General features: G+C 45.5%; 1 protein-coding gene across 39 annotated transcripts in view; it reads left to right on the top strand.

Annotated features, from left to right (window-relative positions):
- GJA8 (gap junction protein alpha 8) overlaps nt 1-14,954 on the top strand; it is a 76,015-nt gene extending 61,061 nt beyond the window's left edge. For 5 of the 39 annotated variants that reach the window (XM_063150099.1, XM_063150096.1, XM_063150092.1 and 2 more), the window contains 7 exons: nt 2,100-3,171; nt 3,830-3,999; nt 5,292-5,358; nt 6,073-6,239; nt 8,115-8,319; nt 9,159-9,339; nt 13,167-14,954. In XM_063150099.1, coding sequence (XP_063006169.1) covers nt 13,177-14,376 — 1,200 coding nt within the window. In that variant the 5' untranslated portion in view covers nt 2,100-3,171; nt 3,830-3,999; nt 5,292-5,358; ... (2 more) ...; nt 9,159-9,339; nt 13,167-13,176 and the 3' untranslated portion in view covers nt 14,377-14,954. Of the gene's footprint in view, nt 1-2,099; nt 3,172-3,829; nt 4,000-5,281; nt 5,359-6,072; nt 6,240-8,114; nt 8,320-9,158; nt 9,340-13,166 lie in introns of all 39 variants that reach the window. The other 34 variants (XM_063150120.1, XM_063150119.1, XM_063150122.1 and 31 more) reach the window with 19 other exon arrangements.
- The last annotated feature ends 8,110 nt before the right edge of the window (nt 14,955-23,064 follow it).

Raw genomic sequence — 23,064 nt, 5'->3', positions numbered from 1 at the left:
GGCTTTTGAACCAGAAGAGAAGCACTATTTTTCTAATTTGATGAATTAAGGCTCATAGAGAACACTTAATGGGAGCTTTAGCAGAAGGCTTCCAAATTGGGGGATAAACCAGGCAGGACTGAGGTGTGTCCTGGAGCTCAGAGCCCTCCAGGCAGTCGCTGCTTCCCGGGACAAAGTTCTGCACAGCAGAGCTCCAGCTGCTCTCCCTGCACAAGGGCAGGAGCTGCCCTTCCCTTCCCTGTGCTAAAGCAAACCCAGTCTGTTTGTCCAGCTCTCTGAGCCATCAGGTGTGCTATAGATCTGCAGTCCCCTTTTTCATGATCCCTCTCCAGGGCTTGGTCACTTTTGTAAAATGTTTGGTGTTTTCTTCCAGGTTATTGATTACAAAAAATATCCTGATGCCAAACACCCTCCGGGATCTTGGTACAAACATAGTACAAAAAAACCCCCAGTCACTTCTAGTTCTCAATTGTGTTTTGGAGCCAGTCTGATAGGTCATTTATAGTCTGTTTCATGACTGCTGTCTTATTTTTATGCCAAGCAAGTTCTTTAATCATTGTGCCACATGATAGAAGGGAAACTGCCTTCCAGGATCTCAAGTATTTTGTACCAGCTTTGTTATATTTAACAACTGTACATGCAATTTCCTCAGAGAAAAATAGGAACAGAGTTCAGTGGGGGTGAATTCTCTATAAATCCATGTTGGTTGCCCCTAGTTATGTTTCCCTCTTTTTATTCCCTGTGTTCTTTGTTAGCCACTTCATTATTTTGTTCAGGTCTAAGATGCTATCACAGGTCTGTAGTTACCTGTGAGTAATTATGAGATAATTATAACATATTTATGCCCTTCTACATAGTCTTTACAAAATGCCAGACTATGGGATTTGTTCTCCTCCTCCAGGACTCAGCCATTGCACCAAGAAGTACAGAAGATCAACATAATAATGGAATTATGTATGCAGCTTATGAGAAAAACCCCCAAAACTAAAAGTTAGACATTTTCAATGCCAGGTACCTAGTCCTGGTGATTTAAAACACCTGATTATTGAGTAGGTGGTATTTAACTCCTCTGAGGTACTGCAGGAATAGACATGTCATTACCAAGGTCTTCATTAACTACTTTCTTTCCTCTCAGCAGTAGCATAGGAGTATTTATTGATTTCTTTTGTTGTTCTCTGCATTGTTATTGAATAATCTAAGATTTCCATCTGATAACAGATCGATACTATGAGTCAGACTCATTCTGGTCTTAATTTAGTTTTGAAAAGAAGACCTTTGTCCATCTTTTTCCTCCCCCTTTCACTTCCATCATATTTTTTATAATTCTTATCTTCTAATTTATATTCAGCTTCTCTCATACTGTTTGTTACATGAGTTATACCTTACTTTAAGCTGCCCCATTTCAATTTTACATCAGGTTGTGTTTTTTCAGTTGCATTATTCTTTCTTTACTGGGGAGTTGTATATTTTTGGTGCCTCATAAAGGATTTCTAAGCATTTGCTAGTGATTATTTATATTTTTGTATTTAAGTACTTTCTTTGTGTTTATTTAGCCCAGAATGCTCTTCAGGGCTGGGAAACAGAACTTTTTAAAGCAATATATCTTTTAAAGCATTGCATTACAAGTTTGGACCTCCTGCTTTCACATAAGAGTGGAGTGAGCTGGGGATCAGTGAACTTGCTACCAGCTGTCATTTCTGCTATCATTTTATCTATCCTGATAAGGAAAGACAAGTTTTGTTCAATTTGGTTTTAAAGCTTGCCAAATGAGGAAGATGTTAAGAACATTCAAAAATCCCCACGGCTGTTTATTGAGTCAGCAATATCATCATGTGTTAAGCTAAGCAGAACTTAAGTTTTTTATTTGGTGGGTGCTTGAGTAACCTGTGCCATATTCCAGTATTTCTTGATTATCCATCCTGTTACTGGAGCACTACCTCAAATATTGAGCACTCATAACTAGGAAATTGTGATTCAAAGTCACAAACAAGCTAGCAAGTACTTTTATTCTTGCCCCACTCAGTCTGTCTTAGGGCTATACCTATTGATTTTAATATTGCTTTACAAACCATGCCAGCTTTTATTGCAATGTCTTACAGCTGTAGTCCCCTGGGCAGGCAGAGCCTTGATGAATATAAACTGGAAAGGAATGCCACAATTGTGTGCAGCTAAAGAGGATGTACTGGAATGGAGCTGACTTCTGCATTGTGTTCCTGTAAAGGAGAGCAGAGTCAGGGCTGCAGCTGCATAAACCCAGCACTGCTCAGGGGAGTAGAAACCCACCAAACCTGCTGCACCCTGGGCCAAAGCAGGGGGAAAACAGAAATATCAGAGCTCCTGTCCTTGTTTCAGAGCTTTGGGGACTGGAGAGACACAGCCCATTAAAGAACATGCCTGCATTTTGCTGAGGAGCCACCTGTAATAGCTGCCTTCACTGGGATGGTGTTTATCAATCAGACAAGAATGAGGCCTCACAGTTCAGGGCACGTGGAAGAGCATTCTACAGTTGCTGTGCCAAGATGGGATTTAGAAGTTTGCCATAGAATCAGCTCCTTAAAATTCTGCCAGGTTTCACACAGGACAGGGGATCCCCAGAGAGTCCTAATGCTTCTTTTAAAAGGATCCCAACATGCTTTAAACCATATTCCTCCTAAGAATATCATGTTCACTGAGCAATAACAGGACTACAAGGGATTGAAGCTTGCTGGAAATAATGAAGAAAAAACATCTCCAGGCCTCTCCAAACTGGAGAAGCCCTTTGGCTCTTCCCACCTATGTTTTCTGGCAGCTCTGTAGATAATCCTTGACTCCCTCCATCTGGCTGTTTATTAGTTTGAAGCCAAATTGTCTCAGTGAATGCTGAGCACCTCTGGATGAATGATGTATCTATGGGCAGGTTGTCTTCTTGATCAGGAAATGAGAATGAGTGGCTCAACAGCTTCCAAGTTCAATAACCTCCTTCGCTTCTTAATGAATTGCTGAGGCATGAGAAGCTTCCGTTCCTTGCTGGCATCTCTCACCCTGTGCCCAGAGAAACAATCATATCAGGCTCAGGAAGACTGAAAGGGCAGGGAAACAGGAACCATCCCCACGGATGTCCTCCCCAGAGAGGCTGGGAACACGCTCTGCTCTGGGAAATGGGAAGCTGAGGTCAGCCAGAGTGCACAGCAGGTATGCACATCTCTTGGGATGGGAAGAAGGGATAATGGGCTGCTCTGCCATCCCCATCCCTGCCTGGGCTGCTGCTGAGCTCTGCTGGGCCACCTCCACAGCCTGTGTGCAGAGCACACCTCCACTGTGTGGTTCTGTGGTGTGGAAATGAAGGCGGGGAGATAAAGGTGGAGAGAGGGTGGTGACAACGCTCCTGAGAGCCCTGAGCCTACCACTCAGCAAGGCAGGCCTTGGTGGGGTGAGGAGAGCCCAGAAGAAGTGAGAAAGGAGTAGGGAATGAGCCCCCATCAAAAACTGGGAGGCGAAAGCCCCATGGACAGTGAGGTAACAGGGGATGCTCCCAGGCACACAGACTTGTTCCCATCTTTCAGAAGCTTTGTCCCTTCTAGCTCCTCCTGCCTGGGAATGTTAAGAGATTGCACAAAAAGTCTTGATAAAACAAACATATGGAGATCCCCTCAAGAGGCTGGGAGATATTATTAGCTCCTCTTTTACTGGCAGGCCTGGAGCAATTAATTACCAGAAGTATTATCAGGTACTTGTCACTGCTTTCCCTGGATCCACTTCACATAGCCCAGATTGGCTGTAAGCAACATGTTCCCTGGCTGGCCTGATAGCTCCCAGCTCCTGATAGCAGCTCCTCTGCTCCTCTCCTCAGGGTCTCAGCACTGCTGGAAGGGCCACCACCTCGAATATATGCTGAGAGAAATTTGGGTCCATGGACCACTTAACTATGCAGCATGCCTGTGTTTTTGTGTCTTCTCAGTGATGTGCTCCACCTCTGTGACCAGGGAGAAAGTTTTGGGCAGGAGGCAGACAAAGGGACAGGTAAGAGGAGGTTACGTGGGGACCTAGGGAAAGGCATTTTGTTTATGATGGCTGCATAATGCATGTTTAACAACTTACCTGTGAGCTCTTGGCCCTGTACTGGTGCTGCTCTTCAGAAATGCCACTGCAGATGCTCTAAGAACTTAGAATTTCTAACCAACACACTCTTGTCAAGGTCTGCGCTTCCAGAAATAGTCTGGTCAGGCTTTAGGTGAAATTATGCTGATCCATGAAATGTGTCAAAAGGACTACTCTTCTCTTCCTGCTGCTGCTGCTGCACAGCACCTACTTTGACACGTGAGAATTAAACTTTTTTGCCTTACTTTGTACTTGTAATGAATTTTACTAGTTAGATACTTTCAGTGAAGTTTCTATGATTAACCATGTTATTGTTAAAGGGAAAATCATGCAGGTCAGCTGGTGCACCTATGAAATATTTGCTGGAAAAGGGATGCAGGTGCAGGTGAAAATAGTAAATAAGGTGCTTTGGCAACAGATGTGAAAAAAAGGCAAAATTGGAGGCATCAAAATGATCTTCATGTCAGTTTAGCTCCATCTGTCTAACCATTGTAAAAGTAAAAAAAAAAATCATATTCAGTATAATCATTACAGCATCACCTCTCATGCAACCTCTTACCACAGAGCTCTCCTGCTTTTGCTGTGGTTAGTTTTGTACCTGCAGACGAAGTTGAAGAAGGGAACGAAGGAGGGCATGTTCAAGAAGGGAACGAAGGAGGGCATGTTGAAGAAGGGAACGGAGAGGCAGGGGCAGGCTCGGCGTGCCCGCGGCGCTGTCGGTGCCGCCGAGCATCCCTCGGTGAGCGGACACCGCCCGCTGGCGGCCCGGGATGCGGGAGCGGCTCCGCTGCTCCGGGACCCGTGCGGGGCCCTCGGTCACACCAGCACCGCTGGGGAGGGCTGGGATGGGACACAAAATCAGCGAATCGGTGGCAATGGGGTTATGGTGAAAAAACGCCTCTAAATCTGCAGCACGCTCAGAGGCGGCCCTGGAGGCAAAGAAGGCGTTTGTCGCAGTTTGTGACTGCCCCGAAGGTGCCCTGGGGACAGCCCTGCCCGCAGGGACAGCTGGGCTGGGCAGGACAGCGCCACCCTGCTCCTCACCGCCCCAGCTCATTAACCCCACTTCTAGATAATTAACTCCAGTGGAATTCCTTGCTGGCACAACCGGCCTGATGTACCCCCAGGCTGGGTTTTCACAACTGCATCCTATTTTTTTTTTTCTTTTTTGTGTGTGTTTTTCAACTGAAAATATTTCTCTGAGGTTTCTTCAGGTCCTACCCAAAACCATAGAGCCGCAGAAAGCCTCCCTCTCCCCCTGCTTGTTTTTCTGCTTATGAGGTAAGCTCATCCTTAACAGATGTTTGTTTACCTCTTCATAAAAGCCTCCTGTGATTCTACAGCCTCCCCAAGCAGTGTGCTGCTGTGCTTTGCTATTCTTGCCATTGCAAAGTGTTTTTCTAATGTTTAGCTATATCATTTTTATTGCAAATTAAGCTGATTATTTCCTCTTCTACTTTTGGTGAATGTAAGGGACAACTGTTTAGTCTCTCCACCCATTATAACAAATGTTTATGTGCTGGAAGAGTGTTATCATGCCTCCCCTCCCCGTTGTTCTTTTCCTAGAGAAAACAAACTCAATTATTTTATCCATTCCTTATAAGTCATGGGGTTTTTTTTTTTTTTCCACCTCTCTTATCATTTTGCTGCTCTGTTTTGGACTTTCTCCAACTTGTCTGCATCTCCTGTGAAATGTAGTGCCTGGGAGTGGACACACTGTTCCTGCTGGGAGCTCAGCAGTAGCAAGTAAATGCACAAAATAATTGCTTCCATTGCCTTATACACAAAACCTGCACTAAAGCACCTCAGAATGAGATTTGTCCTCTTCTGTGGGGCTCTCACTTGACAGGCACACATTGGGTCCCACCCCAGCTCTCTGCTGGATTGGTCATAAATGAGTTCGGAGCAGCACACCTGGTGTTGATGCAGCTCAGGAAAGGTGCACATTGGTGCAGTCACCTCTCCCCAGTGTCTCACATTCCTCTCAAATTCCAGTCACTTCAGCCTCCTGCCTTCAGGAGGGACTGCTGACCCCCAGCCCAGCTGTCATCCTCTTCCTTTTGTCCTCCATCTGTTGTCCAAGACACTCAAGCAAATATCAAACAGCCCTGGAGGCAGAACTTCAGGGACACGGTTCTCCCAGCTGGAAAAGTGAAGCCCTGGTAATTACCCTTGATTATGGCACTTCAACCTGTGGAACTTCTGCATGGTGACTCTGCTTGCTGCCCTGGGAGCCTGTAATCTAGATATTTTATAAATGTTCACTGAAATCAAAGTATTTTATACCTACCCTTTCCTCCTCATCTACCAGGCCTGTTAGTCAAAGAAGGAAATTAGCTTGGTTTGACATGATTTGTTCTTCAAAATTCCCTGCTGGTTGTTTCTTATCAGTTTATTGTTCTTTAGCTGCTTATAAATTGATTGTTTCATAATTGGTTCCATATCTCTCTAGGTATCACAGCTAGGCTGGCTGGCCTGTAATTCCCCAGGTCCTCCTAGAACAGTAATTTTCAGAGAAGAACTGCATTTAACAGATACTGAAAGGCATTCCACTCTTGCCCTGCTTATCTTTATTAATTGTCTAGCTTGGTTCCATCCCTTAAATTAAAAACATGTTTCCCATAAGTATTCATCCTCCACCAGAGGCTCAGCACAACCCAGCCCTATCTTCACCTCTCTTGTGTTCCTGCCCTTCTGTAACATACTTCCCCAATTTTCTTCCTCCTTGATGCTTTATATCTTCCTCCCTCTCTTTTCTTTATGCTTTGCTTGCACCTCCCTAGCAAAATATATTCCCCAGCAATTCACATCCACCTGGTGCTGGAAAAATCTGGGAGGCTGGCCCTAAAAATGACATTTGCCAGGCTTGCAGGGACACGGTAAGGTCTGCTTAAAGATTTGTCCAGGGCTGGCTCTGCTCTCCACGATTTCTGAGACCAGTAGGTGGCAGAGAGATGATAAAATGTGGGAGACTGCTCCTGGTGCTGAGAGGATGGATCGCTGGCTCTGGGATGGACAAGGACACATTACTGGAGAGCTGGGTGGGTGTCTGGCAGAGAAGGGCACTGGGTGGGGGTCCCAGCTTCTTGTAGGGAGGCTGAATGTGCCCGGTGCCCAGCCTCAGCCCTGAGTGAGAGGTTTGTGAGCTCAGCAGAAGAACAGGAAGCGTGTGCCACTTCCTAGCTAAGCAGATCCCCAGAAGATAACTTTGTTTGAGGGAGGGGTATCGTTAGCCAGGGTTGTGCTCTATATAATTGCACAATCTGCTATCATGCATGAACAGAGCTGTTCAATAGCATGGCCCTGCCTTGTCCTGACATCATGTCTGTGTTGGAAATCCGTTTGGAATGAAAAACCCCACATTCCCCAAGTGACCTCGCAGTCTCTGAGCAAAAGGCTGAGTTGCAGTGGAGACTTCACAGACTCAGTGGTGCCAGGGACAGAAGCTCAGTCACCAGCCTCAAAGCAGATACAGGTTGAGAAGTCAGCAATGAAGCAAACTTCTTTCCAAAAGAAAATAGTATTTGAAAAGTGCAGGAGATGCCCATGATTCTTTGAAGGCAAGAAAAGTCCCAAAGGCAAGGAAAAGCCACTGTGAGTTAACAGTGTTGCTTTCACTAGCTGGTACTATTTTTAGCACTAGTTTTTGGGGATGAAAGTACTCAGCACATCGACAAGTTGCCTAATGAGAACATAAATACCAAGGTACACAGGTTGGAAGTGTTTGCCCTTCTCAGTGTGGCACTGTCAGTGCTGCAGTTCTTTTGCAGACTCAGTGATTGTCGCATGCTGCATGTGAGGACCAGTCTTTTCAACCTTTGCTTTTATGGGCTCTACTCCTTTCTTCCACAGCCACTGCTTCCATGCTACAAAGGTAGCTCTGACTTCCAGCATTACCCTGGTGCCTAAGAGAATCCAATCTCCTTCTTGCTCTTCTTGTGCTCTGCCTTCTCCTCTTCATGCCCATCTCAAACAACTTCTCTGCATAGCCCCGGTACAACATTAATTCCTCACTGCCCACCTTCATTTTCATTTAGACCCTTTTCTTCAGAGGGAGGAGGCCCTGGTGAGCTGGAGAACCTGACCCGGAGCTCAGTGGTGCTTTCATAAGAAGCCTCTAGATGAAGAGACTCTGTGGTTTTCCACAAACCAGAAATGTCCTGCAAAACTGCGTATGCCCCATGCTAAAGGCTCTGCACTCTGTGACACCAAAGAAAGTCAGCTCTGATCATTTGGATGAAGGTAACACAGACCAAATAATCAGAGGCTTGAGTATAATTTCTGCATCAGTTGCATATTGCAAGCTGTTCTGCAATTGTCAGACAATGTTTGATATTCGGATAGTGTTAGCAAAAGGCAGAGAGAAGGTTAATGGGAAAGGTCTCTGATAGTAGCTGGATGTAATTTAGAGATAACTACAGCCATTAGTTGCACACCAGATTTGGGGTTTGACTGGGTTATATTAGAGAGAAAAAGGCCTAGAAAGGGACGTGCACATTCAGCTAGAGCTGAGCTTTCCAAAAAGACAGTTTTGGTTTGAAAAGGAATGGGCAGTTTAACATCTGAACCACCTGTCCTCTGTGATGCACCAGCCTGCAGACACTCTCCAAAAGTGCTGGATGCTGATGGTATTGCTTAGTCCTCCCTTTCTACTGCTTCCCAGAGAGGGGTTGAGGGTGGCAGTGATGACCACTCATCATGCACTGATAGTAGTTTATCTCAATAGTATATAGCAAAACAAAACAACAAAGGTGTTCTTTCCTCCTCCTCACTGTCCTTGCTCCTCTCATTTATCCAACCATGTCCTTTCTTATTCACTTTGTATTCTTGGGACTTGTGAGTTCTCCACTGTGTGTCCTCTCTCCAGGAAGGCAGTTCCCGTGCTTTATTAACAGCATTTTTAGCATTGGGCTAAAAAATGTTCTAATACTACTTCTCTGTTTAGGAGAGTGATTTCTTAAGGTGTTCAGAATACGACTTTCAGTCCAACTATGTGCATTGAGGGGGATTTTTCTTTTGTGTCTCCAGACTGGTTCCTCTTGCAAAATATGACACTCTTCCATCTCTTACTTATGCCTTAGCTCTTTTGAAATCCACTTTGAAAATCATCATCTCTGCCTCCAGTTGTGCTTTGGACCTTAGAGCTCTGCAAATAAATCTAAAAGCTGTTTGGGAAGACAACTCCTGAGATGAAGCTCTGAACTTTCATGGACACAAATGCCCAGAAACACAGAAGAGTGGCCTGAAACTGTTGGTTTGAAGGTACAAAATTTTGTGTCCCCTTGTGTTTTAATATCTTATTCAAATGACAGCATTTTTGGAGACAGAGTGTCTCCCAGTCCCATTCTGGGAAATTAAATTTGGTGTTGAGTTTGCATAAAGAGAGAGGAGAGGTGCTTGCTGCTTCATCACTTTCTGAGCCTGGCATCTGTATCACTGCTTATCGAATCTTGCTTCCAGTAATCCTCTTTTTCTTCAGAGCTGAGCACCAAGAGCACATCCTGAGCAATGCCTCCTGAAAGACTACAAGAACCATACCTCAGAGTAAGGTTATAGCCTTTGACTTGTAATTAAAACTCTCAGGGCATTTAGTTGTACTTGTGGATGCATTACTGAGCCTGTGGTTCCTCTCCTCTCCAGCCTCTCCAGCATTTTTGCAGGTGGCTGTGGCAGGCAAGTGTGCCTGGGGTAACATTCCTGTGTGCTGGGCTGCTGGAATTCAGCTATGGTCCTTAACAAAACAGTTTGGTTTAGACATTCTTTATGCATGTGCACATGCAAGATGCATTTGGAGGAAAAACTAAGCAGAGCTGAGACACTGAGAGGTGAGGCTGCAAAATTGGTCTTTCTCAGCTTTGATTACTATTGACTGATAATTTTGTTTTCCCATTCTGCTAAATGGGAAAACATTTAAAGGTACAAGATGTTAAACAGCAGACCAAAGTATCTGACAATGCCAAATATAAACCAAATACTTCGGTATCTGCCTAAAAATCAGCAATGAAAGTTGTCTGTCGAATCTGGGTGTAGGGTAACAAATTAATTCAATTAATGCTGCTACTATCAGAGAAAGTGGCAGATTTTCACCTGCCACATCACAACACCTAAAGACCAGCAAGTGTGGACACACACAGAGCTGTGCTGAACCACAGTGGAACTGCAGAGATGCTTTGGTCCCCGCTTAACTGAGCAAACTCCCATTTATGCATGTATTAGGTTTTCACTGCCTGCTGCCTGTTCCTCTCCCCCCTCTGCTTTTTCATGTTCAGTGGACTCTCCTCTCTGTGTCTCTGCCTCTCTCTCTCTATTTTTTTTCTCCCTATTGTTCCCCACGTCACTGACTGTCACTCACTTCATAAAGCCGTCTGGCTCGGAGCTTAAATATTGCAGGGCAACTAAAACCCACCATCAGAGCCAATTCAGTCATATCTGCTCAGTCGTGCGACAAGATTGGGGCTTTTAGGGTAGGGAAGAAGAGAGACAAAAGTTCACTCTTCCCTGCAGAGTGCCAAGAGAGGAGGGGGACACGTTTCTTCGGTGGAGCCTCTGACAGCGGCAAGTTGCTTGCTCAACATCCTTACCCTGTTGGGCCTCTGTGGCCGGTGCTGTGCGCAGGTGGTGATGGCTGGGAGCAGGGTGGGGGTCTGCAGCCAGCCTGGGAGAGCCCAGGACTCCCATCTGCTGGCTCTGAGTGGGCTCAGGCAGAGTCCTGCTCTTTCCTCGTGACAGGAATTTCAGGGGAGAGTGGCTACCTAAATGCCTCGCTTACCCCTTTTTTTGGTTTTGAGGCTGGAGGGACTGAGTGCTTGCAGGTGGAACCCCAGATATTCAAACTGGTTGTGCTGCTCCTCATCCCTCCACCCAATATTGTTGCTCACAGTTGAACTGAGTGAGCGACCTCAAACCACTTCACTTGCAGAAACCAGAGGGGATGGGCATGGCAGAGTTGTGAAGAACGTGCCCAGTTGGAAGGGATCTCAGGGAGGGCTTAGCCAAACACAGCAAACTGCTAGCAAGACGTGTGATGGAGTTAGACAGGAAGCATTTTCTCTATTTTCTCTTCTCTTGCTCAGTGATTTTTCATTGTGATGAGGTCTATCACACCTAGAATGTCGCTCTTGAGGGCTGCAGTGGAAATGCTCAAATGGTAGCGTAGATATCAGTGTGACTCACAGGGAGAGAAGGAGATGGAGGTAACTGAGGTGCCTGGGGGACAATGAAGCTTGTACTGTGTGTAGTCATGTTTTTTACAGAGTTGCACGTGATTGGTAACTGTGGGGTGTACTTTGCTCTGTGAATGTGCAGAAAGAGGATGTTTAAATCAGTTTAGATAATGTATGTAAACAGCATAATCTTCTGCTAGACTTGTTAATGTAAGCGCTGACATTAACACGCTTCTTTACACGACTTTAATGACTGAGAAAGTAGCAATTTTCCTTGGTGATTAAATTATATGTTTGCCACTTATGTATGCGAGGTGTTTGTGCAAGCTGAAGGAACTGTGTTCTGTTCTTTGTTTTCTAACGTGGATGTCCAGGGTAAAAATATTGTGAGGTTTGAAGGCAAGGAATATGAGTCCATCTTGCTTTAGAAAAGTGCCATCATAAGTTTGTGGGGCTTTTTTTGATCGAGTTTTTTTTTTATTGAAAATTTGTGAAATTCCCCCGAGCCATAGAATTCTCAATACTTTGCGTGTTTGTCTATGTGTGACTACGTACACAGAGTAGTTGAGACAGGCTGGTATGCGTTGGTGTGTCATAACATATGGCATCACAAATATGTACCAGTGGTATCTGAAGGAGGAGGGAAGTTTAGATACTCAGATTTTCATGCTGTTGACTGAACCTTCCTTTTCTGAGTGCTTGTGTATGTGTCTGCATTTAGGGAACTATAGATGGAGGTAGTATCTAAGAAATGAAATTCTAGATTCCTGTGAACAGCTATTTTATGAATAATGTTCCCTGTTTCACTTGTCATGCTCTATGAGTTGGTCTTTCTGGGCCACTGTAATATTCCACATTCCTCAGAGACTTCAGACTACTGTGATGTGTTAAATCAACCCATACAAAACAACTTTCATCTCTATTTTCCTCATTCATAAATTTTCCCTTGCCTGAAATTATATAGTAGGAAGTTCAGGACATGCAGAATGAAGCCCTGACCTAGGAATAATTTCTTATCATGCAAAAGTAATGACAGATGTATTGTTTGACTTGCATTACTTGAAAATGGATGACTGCCTTAGCTTTCCAATAGTATATCTGCAGCTGGCTTCCAGCTCTGTGTTAGCCTGAGATAGTGGCACTGATATTTTAGAGACAGCAAAGAGCATTTTAGAGACCTTGTGTTTTCCCCAGGTTAGAAACCTTGGTGTTTTCCCCAGGTTGGTTCCACTGTTAATGTGGTAGCTGACTTCAGAAGGAGATGCAAAGAATAGCACCAAAAAATTATATTGCACATAACATATTCTATACAGCGAAACTAATCAATATAGTAGTTGTTAAGCTTATACAGCATTACTACCACAGTAACGGTGTTGTAATTGCTGTTCTTACCTTACTTCTACAGTGATTGCTAAAGTAGAATTGGCATTTGCAACCTAGAGAGAATTTAGGTTTGTTTAGGTGCAATTTGGGTGCAGATTTGAGATCTGTTCGACCTGAGAAGGGTTCTGGTGCAGAAGTATTTGTGTGCTTGAAAGCTTCACCCTCTCTTCTAACCACTGCAGCTGCCTGCTGATAAATCTGTTCCACTGTATTGCTGGTGAGTGTTTGTACGTGTACAAAATCTAAGCAGACTCGCAGAACTGAGTGTACAGAAGACTCTCACCTGCAAAAGGAGATAAATATACTCCCTGGCTGAAAAGTAATTGCCCATTTAGAGCCATGGAAGGAGGAATTTAGCAGGCAGCTTGCTCAGGCTTCCCAGCCCTTCTTCTGCTAATAAATCATTGTGAACAGGCAAATCAGCAAGCAAGCAACCTCCTGCCTTTCTGTTCTCAAAGCAACAAAAGACATCAGCGGGAAAACCTGAAATCTTTAAAATTTAGCATAATTTGTGGTCTTTCTCTTTGTTTTTTCTTCCCTTAGACCGTAAGAAATGGGTGACTGGAGTTTCTTGGGGAACATTTTAGAGCAGGTGAACGAGCAGTCCACTGTCATCGGGAGAGTTTGGCTCACAGTGCTCTTCATTTTCCGCATCCTGATCCTGGGCACGGCCGCCGAGCTCGTGTGGGGGGACGAGCAGTCAGACTTTGTGTGCAACACCCAGCAACCTGGTTGTGAGAACGTCTGCTACGATGAGGCCTTCCCCATCTCCCACATCCGCCTCTGGGTCCTGCAGATCATCTTTGTATCCACTCCTTCGCTGATGTACTTCGGGCATGCCGTGCACCACGTCCGCATGGAGGAGAAGAGGAAAGAGAGGGAGGAAGCTGAGAGGCGCCAGCAAGCTGAGGTGGATGAAGAGAAGCTGCCCCTGGCTCCAAACCAAAACAAAGGCAACAACCCCGATGGAACCAAGAAGTTTCGCCTGGAAGGTACTCTCCTGAGAACCTACATCTTCCACATCATTTTCAAAACCCTCTTTGAGGTGGGATTCATAGTAGGTCAGTACTTCCTGTATGGCTTCCGAATTCTCCCCCTTTACCGCTGCGGGCGGTGGCCCTGTCCCAATCTTGTGGACTGTTTTGTCTCCAGGCCCACGGAGAAGACCATCTTCATTATGTTCATGCTGGTGGTGGCTTCCGTGTCCCTCTTCCTCAACCTGGTGGAGATCAGTCATTTGATCATGAAAAGGATCCGGAGGGCTCTGAGGAGGCCGGCAGAGGAGCAGCTTGGAGAGGTCCCCGAGAAGCCCCTCCACGCCATCGCAGTCCCCTCCATCCCAAAGGCCAAAGGCTACAAGCTGCTGGAAGAAGAGAAGCCAGTGTCCCACTATTTCCCTCTCACGGAAGTAGGGGTTGAGCCCAGCCCCCTTCCATCAGCCTACAACGAGTTTGAGGAGAAGATTGGGATGGGACCACTGGAAGATCTCTCCAGGGCATTCGATGAGAGGTTACCGTCGTACGCGCAAGCGAAGGAACCAGAAGAGGAGAAGGTACGAGCAGAGGAGGAGGAACGAGAGGAGGAGCATCCAGGGCCTCAGGAGGAGCCAGGGGTGAAGAAAGCAGAAGAGGAGGCGGGGAGAGATGAAGTGGAAGGGCCTTCAGCACCTGCTGAGCTTGCTGCTGATATGAGACCCCTGAGCAGGCTAAGTAAAGCCAGCAGCCGGGCCAGGTCAGATGATTTGACTGTATGAAGGTGCAGGATGCGGGGAGCACATGAAAAGGAAAAGGTTGAAGAGAAAAGGAGAGATAGAGAAAGAATCAAAAGATATTTTTAAGCAAAGTGCTAAAATGGCCACTTGAATATTATTTCCTTTATGATTCTCAACTGGAAAGGTACTACCATGGTAACAGTGCCTTATTTGCCCCATATGTCCCTGTATTTCCCTGTTTCCACATGCCAGCTCACTCCTTACAGTAATATCTACACTGTACACATAACTGATGTATTTTAAAGCCTAACACGGCAGTGATACCCAAATGTTGCCACTGTGATCACATTTACTGAAAGCCTTGTGTTCCACATTTCTCTAGGAATGTGGGGCGGATCTGTCTTTCAGCCAGTGAGGGGAAAGACTCATCAACAACTGTATCTAGTCTTTCTCTTTCTGTTTCCTCCTTTGGCTCACTGAGCAGATCTCCCCTTTGCTGCTGGCATGGAATTGCAGTTATTTAATTCACAAAGTGAATTCTATGCTTGGCATCAACACACTAAAATACTAAGCCCAACTTCCCTTCTTTATTCAGAAAATAAAGGCAAAAATGTTCCAAATTTCTCTGTGAATGCATATCTGAGTTAGGTAAATATATTTTCCCTGGTCAAAAATATTTCTGCCCTGCAAGTGATATTGACAGTGGGCAAGGTTAACAGTAGGTCTTTACTGGGACTTAGCACATGCCCAGAGATGGATTATTTGCTCCCAATAGGGTCATCCAGCCCTGAGACTAGTTCAGAACACTGGAAAGAATAAATTCAAGTGATATTTTTTACTTGTAGCCTTGTGACTTAAAGATTTGAAACTAGATTTAGCCAAGCAAGAGGGAAAAAAAATCTTCTGAGAAAGGAGGGGACAGCTGTAGCCCCCAGAGCATGAAACCAAATACAAGCCTTCAGGAATGATCCTGACAAGTGTTCAGTTCCTGGAGCTTCCAGGCTCCCAGGCACTCAGCAAATCTCAGGTACAGAGTCCTGAAGGCACCTGTGAACCTAAACCAGGGGTCTGGGTAACTATGTGACTTTTTAAACTTCTAAATACAAAACTGGTTGGTCAAGTTTGAAAAGACTGATATGGTAGAAGTCTTTTGACAGCCTTTGTTTTTAATTTGACAGACAGGAGCCATTCAGTGGGCTACTTCTCCCTGAAATGCCAAAGTCTCAGTCAAGTAAGACAATGCCTTTCAAAAGATGACTTAGACCTTTTGTGCCAACAGGTCTGTACAGAACTCTCAGAGACTCAGAAAAATCTTTTTTTACAGAAGGCAGAAAATGATGTGCTTGCAAATGTTTAGATGTCTAATATAGATTTCTAATTTTAGGACTACAGCAGCAACTCTTGGCTGGGACAGTGCAGCAATGCGTTCAAAAGCTTCAGGTTAACAGCTATGTCCCCCCAAAACTGAGCCCCATGCCAAAAAAGTGCAGGTATGCACTCTGCTCTGCAAACCTCAGACCCTGCCATCTCAGCAAATTCTTTCTGCTGGGCTGCAGCCCATCCCATTGTTCCCAGGGCAGGCTCTAATCCAGGTCAGGGAAAAAAAGGTCTTTGGCACAATGCATCAAACTCATCCCGCCATCAGCTAGAAAAGCCCCCCATTGTGGCAGGCCTGACTCAAAGCCCAGGAGAGGCAAATGGGAGTCTGTGAGAGCCCTGGGCAGGCTTGGGCCCTGTCCCAGCCCCAGAACAGTCAGCCCTGATCCCACCCCTTTGGTGGAGTTCCCTGCCTGGCCGGACTTCACTGCAGAGTGACGAGAAGCTGTACATATGTAGAAAGTTTGTAGGGTGCATTGGGATTCTTCAGTGCCACAAAGGTGCCGTGTATTGTTTTTTCCTTTTTTCTTTTTATTTAACACTATTCATCCTTTTGCTCCTCTTGGGTCTGTGTATTTTCCCAAGGTTTGCAGCCTGAGGTCAAAATCTTTTTTTTCCTTAAACAAAGGCTGCTGGGTGTCCTTCCTTGTGAAGGAAGACTGGAAGGTTCCTCCTCAGTTTTGGGAAGGAATGTGATGAAGCAATACATGCAGAGAGAGAGAACCTGGAGGCTGCCATTTATCCACTCTCTTAATACAGAAATAGGAGAACTGTTATCACAATTGAGGGAAGAGAATGTTTTTCAGCAGGAAGAGTCCACTGTGCCCAGTTCAAGATACTAGAACTAAAGAAAGGGTTAAGATTTAGATGAAAAACACAATCACTACCTTTAGACTAGATGGGATCTATTTTATTTTCTCCATAGAAATCTGAGACCAGAGTTTGAATGATTCTAAGCATCAACCAGCCCACTTGTTGAAGGGGGTTGGAAACACTTTCCTGCAGGTAGAAACCACAACCTTGTTACAGTTTATGTGAGGTATCTGCATCAGAGCATCTGACCCTTCCAGATACCAAGGTACTGGACTGGTTCAATCACATCCACCCCTGCTGACTTGTAGTTACCTGACAATTCCACTGCTGATCTCTGACATTATACATTCATTAGACTACAGGGCTACTTAAAGATGAGTGCTTGTTCATCAGGAGTACATGGCTCATAATGTGGCTGTCAGGCAGGGCAGTCTTTAATTACCACATCTTAATGATGTCCTTTTCCACTGGAGAGCCTCAGTAAAATGCACCATGTGCAGCGTGCTCCATGGACACTGTAGTTCTCTCCCAGCTGCCACAGGAATGCTCCTTTCTTCCTCTGGGTCCCAACAGCACAAGAAGAAGCTGGCATTTTCCTCCTGCATCCACTCAACTGCTTCTTGATGTTTTTATTTTAAAAGTCTGTTTTCAAGTATTCTACCTGGCTAGCAGTGAATCTGTAGCCACCAAGCACGGGCCATGGCATCAGGACAGTGCTGCTCAGCAAAGGGGGCAGGAACAGTCTGGTCTTCTGGCACTCAGCCTCATCTCTGCAAGGAAATCTCTGTGGGACTGTCAGCAAGTCATTCTTCCTTCTTGTGCAATTGGGAATCATTTCCTACCTGACAATCATGATGTGAGACCTGACATGTTGTGCTAGTTATGGAAAGGGAGGTCCTGGATGGAAAGCCCTACAGATGAGCAAAGGATTGTTGCTATTTATGGATTTGATAGCACATAAATGTGCTTTATTCCCTCTCAATGAGACAAACTTAATGGTTTATTAAAGAAATTCCTAGTGAAGTTGCATAACAGCCTCAGAGCTGTAGATGCAGTGTATGATTCTACTCAAAAAATAACTTAGCAAAACATAAAGATATATATGATGAATGAGGAATATTTTTTCCTTGAGAAGGGGGAAATCACTGGACAATCAGAGCCTGAATAATTTAAAGGTGTGTTTACCCCCTTGGCTCCCTGTGCAAATAAATTCCTAACTGATCACGTGGCTCTCTGCAAGGAGCATAAGATGCAAGTGTCAAAATCACCAAAGGAAGTGAAAGTAGAAGAGCAAGGTAGTCTCTTAGCTTACAATAGCATGTGGGGGTTGGTGTTCTCTAGTGTCTAGAGCAGTGGACCTAGGATAATAATCTTAGATTTATTTCCAGCTCTGCTTCTGACTTGCTGTGATAATCACTTGACCTCTCAGTGCCTTTTTCTCCACCTGTAAAATGGGTGTAAGAATTTCCACCTACCTCACAGGGATGTTGTGAGGCTTCCTTAACTCTGTTTGTAAAGTAAGTAGGAATGATCTGATGAAAAGCACTGCTGAAATGCATGGTATCCTTGTTATTTCTTGGCAGAACTGCTAACTTGGGTAATATATGACTCCTCAACCAGAAGGGCAGTAGTTTGTAAATGTGAACACTGCACTGCACTGACAACATTAACATGGATGTGGGTTTGCCGTGGGTAAAAAAGACTTTATTGATTCCCTCACCCATGTGTCCCACCTTAGCCAAGGCCATGTGTGAAGCTGTGGTGATGTGGACCCCTCTTCTCCATCCCCAGCACCCACTCTGGGGCAGCATTTGTGCTGAAATAAGGCAGCTCCTGGAGCACTTGGTTCGGGTTGGTGGAGCTCTGACACTTTTGAGGTGCTTGCAAGGCATGTGGGAGAGGGTTGGATCATACAGAATATTGCTGGGCTTCTGTTTTAAACCACTCAGAGCAACAGAGACTGACACCCACAGCCTCTCAGTGCTGAAACACAGTGAGGTGCAGGTTCCTCCTCCTGCAGGAGAGGAGAGATTTGGGCGATCTCTGCTCTCTAGGTCTGTGTGGGCATCAAATCTACTTAATGGTGGGGGAAGCCCTATCCCTCCTGCTGCTCAGTAACTCACTGACTGTGCAGTTTTACATTTAAAGAGCAGCTGTGTCACACAGTGCTGAAAAAAAAAAGGTGGCAGTTTGCTGTTTTGTATAGAAAATGGCTTTTCAGGCTGACAACCAAAAGTAATCCTAGCCTAGGCTTAGTTTTGTTTAGTAAAGACAGGAACATCCATGAGTACTACACTAAAGCCTTCCTGTAAGCCCAAGGCAGCTGTGATAAAACAGTACATGGTGCCAGATTTCCTGAGGGCCAGGGCTGGATAAATGTACCAAAATCAGGGGACTTGTCCAAGTATTGGAATGGTTTTTCACCCCAAGAGAATGACATTGCCATTGCCTGGGCTCTGTGTGTGCTGTACCTTTTAACATGGCTCAGGAAAGGCTTTTTGCCAACACCAAATGTGCTCACACAGCTGAGCAGTAACCATGGCAAGTGAATATGTGTCAGCTTTGCCAAGACATAGCCTGGCACACAGTCCTTTCCTTGCCACTAGCTTGGCACCAGCCTATTTCAGTAGAAGAGGCAGGACTTATCTGTCAGCAATTCAAGCTTTCCTCTCAGCAGCCTGCTGCACAAAGAGACACAGGAGGTTTGTTCAGCCTGGGGAGGAAGGGGCTGAGGGCATTGGGAGCCCTAAGTGCTTTCTTCAGGTTCCTAAGGGAGAGGAATTCCAGGGAAGATGGAGGCAGACTCTTGATAGATGTGCACAGCAAAAGACCAGAGGCAACAATGACAATGAGCAGCCAAGGAAAATTTTGCCTAAAAGAAACTCTGACAAGGAAAAAAATTGTTGAGATGGAGAGCGGTTCAGCACTAAAGCAGGTGTCCAGTGGTCATGGTGGGATCTTCATCCTTGGGGAATGAAGCTTGGCTGGGGAAAGCACTGAGCATCCAAGAGTGGTTCAGCACTAAAGCAGGTGTCCAGTGGGATGGACATGGTGGGATCTTCATCCTTGGGGAATGAAGCTTGGCTGGGGAAAGCACTGAGCATCCAAATCTGACTGTTTTGAGCTGGAGGTTGGGCCAGGTGATGCCTCCCAGCCCGAACTGTCTATCCCATGGGATATCCCATGCTGGAAGCCACTGCATGGTGGAGTGACACTGCAGGGGTGCTGCAGTAGAGCTGGTTTGGGCTGTCCCAAAGGCCACACCACGTCCCCAGGCACCAGCAGAGGTTGATGCACACACAGAATCAGCTGGTGAAGTGCTCAAGGCCTGGCTGGATGGGGCTCTGAGCAGCCTGGTCTGATGGAAAGTGTCTCTGCCCATGGGAGGGGTTTGGAACTGGATGATCTTCAAGGTCCCTTCCAACCCAAACTATTCTTAGGATTCTGTGATTCTATGAAATGATGTTTGGTAGCTACAAAAGCTGCTTGAGGCCAGAATCGTGTTGTGTAACTGGTTTGGAAAAAGCATTATAAATAAAATCTAAAAAAAAAAAAAAAGAAAAAAGAGAGTATGCTTTTCAACAGATAAAATCATGGAAACATAGCGGCTTAGGTCTGTCCATATTTTAATTTCAGCATCAAGTGTGCCTTTAAATCCATCTGAAAGTGCAGAGGACTGCATTTTAGCATTCTGTCAACAAAAACCTGTGTGTTTTAAAGCTTGCTGATCTGGGATGAAGCAGCACTGAATAGAAATGGTGATTACAGAGCTACTGACAGAACATTTTGAAAAAAACAAAGAGTGTTGGCCTCTGCCTTGCTAGATCCAGCTTGGTACAGTGAAAGCAAACCAGGCATTTATTGGCTTCCAAGGTGGAAAAGCTATATACAAAAATGCTCAGGTAAGTTTTTCAATACATACATGTTAGTTCACAAAAGAGTCACAGACAACCCTGTAAAGGAATCCATGAATTGCCAGTGAGCATCATCACCTGAACTCATCACAAATAAACTCAAAGGAAGTGCAGAAATCAGAACGATGTGGCAATGCTTCCAGCTTCAGAGTTCTTGTTTATGAAAAGCTCAGGAGAGAAGAAAAAAGAAAATGGGTGGCTGGCTGCCAGCTGAGGCTATTTGTCATAAATATGCCCTGTAGCACCTTCTGGAAACCTGTGTGATTTCTAAATATACTCTTGGCCAAACCCCATGATTTAATTCAGCATTCTGCACCTTCCTGCGTTACTTAAAAGGCTTGATTTTGGTTCTCTTTACAAACTGAACACAAAATAGCCTCATTCACTATAATATGTGGAAGAATAACTACAACTGAGAAGATTCCTTTGTACCTGTGGAGGGCCATGGACCCTTCTCCCCACACATGCACATCAGTGACTGTGTGAGGAGGAACAGCACAAAATTAATTTCCCATTTTCTTTTCACACTTTTTGTCTTCCCTGAAGGAGAAGCCCTGGGGCTGAGAGGTGGGTGTAGGGCTGGGTTTTCCCTGTAGGAATTATCTTGTTCCCTGTGTGTTTCTCCCAAGGCCCAGGGATCAGTAATTCACAGCTAAGCAGTTTCAAGCCTGTTTCCAAACACATGCGAAGAAGAAAGTTTAAGACCTATGACCAAACTCTGCCTTGTTTTTTACCCCTGTGTGGAAGTTGAGTTGCCAAGGCATAAAAAAGATCAGAATTTGGCTCTCTATAAGTTATTTTTAAAGGATTTCCTGTTAACCTTGCTCTCTAAAAGGCAACCAACAGCTAACCTTGCCCCACAACCTACCAACACAGAACAAAACAAATCCCTCCAAACTCAGGAATATCATCACTTTAGGAAACAAGAGTTTTTAAGCAGCAGTTACAGAAAGAAAGAACAGGCAAGGCCTGATCTCAGCTCTGCATTAACTGGCAGTGATACCAGAAGGTGTAAAGCAAGAGGTCTCAGATCAGATACAATAACCTGCTGCCTCAGTTCATTTCTCCATGAAAACTGAATGTGTTCTTCTCTTTGCAATACTGCAGACAAGGAGACAAATTTCAAACCAAGAAGTCTGAGAGCAAGACAGAAAGCCAAACAATCAGAGACTGTGGGACTAATCTGGTGTCTCGTCACAACCAAACATAGATTTGTTTTCTTAGTGAAATGAGTTGTAATGAATAAAGTTTCCTGATTTTCAGTCAGCAGGGGCTCTGTGCTTTGTTAAACTCATAACTTGATTCTCCTCTTCCTGTTTATTATTCTGAATACAGAGAGTTATGAGTGGCAATGGTTAGAATCACAGAATCAGAATAATTAAAGTCAGAAAAGGCCTCCAAGATCATCAAGTCCAATTGCCAATCCAGCACCACCCTCAAACCATGTCCTCAAGCACCATATCCATGTTTTTCAAACATTTCCAGGGATGGTGACTCCACCACTTCCCTGTGCAGTCTGTTCCAATGATTTACAATCTTTTCTGTGATTTTTTTCCCCCCGCCAATGTCTAATCTAAATGTCCCCAATAGTGCCACTTGAGGCCATTTCCTCAAGGTGTGTATTTAAGAGGAAAAAAGAAAAAGATTCAGACGCCATGAAGGTCAAGTGGGAACACGACTGTGACATGAAGGATTGGATTTCACACTGATAGCCATCAGGAAATTCCCTGTCTGCACTTTTGCTTCCCTTCTGGCCCCATTCCTTGATATATTGTAATTGCAAGTCCTGAAGGCATCCACAGCCCAGTTCTCAGTGCAGAGGGAGGATGGAGAGGGCTCCAGATCAATCTCCCCTTGGGGGGAAGATGGGCCAGGAGCAGTTGTGGTGTCTCTGCTGCCCTGCAGAGGAGTCACAGTGGTGGTAAAATGGCAGAATCACAGAATTGTTGGGGTCTTTAAGAGACCTTAAAGATCATCCAGTGTCAGGGACAGGGACATCACCCACTAGACCAGGTTGTTCAGAGCTTCACCCAACCTGGCCTTAAACACTTCCAGGGATGGGGCACCCATGTCTAGGGAAACCTGTTCCAGTGCCTCATCATCCTCACCGTAAAGAATATCTTTGTAATGTTTAACAGTCTGAATCCATTCCCCCTTGTCCTGTCATTCCACGCTCCTGTACAAAACCCCTTTTCATCCTTCTTGCAGGCTCCCTTCAAGGCTGCAGTTAGGTCACCCCTAAGCCCTTTGCAGGCTGAACAATCCCAATTCCCTCAGCCTTTTGTCACAGGAGTGACAATTAACTCGGTGGCTCCCTCTGGACGCGCTCCAACAGGTCCCTGTCCCCCTCAGAGCTCGGTGTTCACCCTGCCCTTATTTCTGTGCCTCGCACGCCTCCTTCTGCCCCCAGCCCAGCAGCGGGTGCCCTTCCCGCGGCTCTGAGGGCAGCTGAGTTTCGCAGGGGCAGCAGAAGGACTCAGGTCCCCGCTCCATGCCCTCACGGCGACACCGCCATCTTCCCCCCGCTCCCCGGGCCCGCCACGGGGCGGAGCCTCCCCGCCGTGGCCCCGCCCCATTGCCCCGCCCCCGCCGCGAGGAGGGCGGGGCGCCTGCGCACGGCCGCCAC

This window comes from Melospiza melodia, chromosome 2 (assembly GCF_035770615.1).
Source record: "Melospiza melodia melodia isolate bMelMel2 chromosome 2, bMelMel2.pri, whole genome shotgun sequence".
NCBI lineage: Eukaryota > Metazoa > Chordata > Aves > Passeriformes > Passerellidae > Melospiza > Melospiza melodia.
Note: the sequence above shows the minus strand (reverse complement) of the source record. Positions and strands in the feature narration are given on the sequence as shown.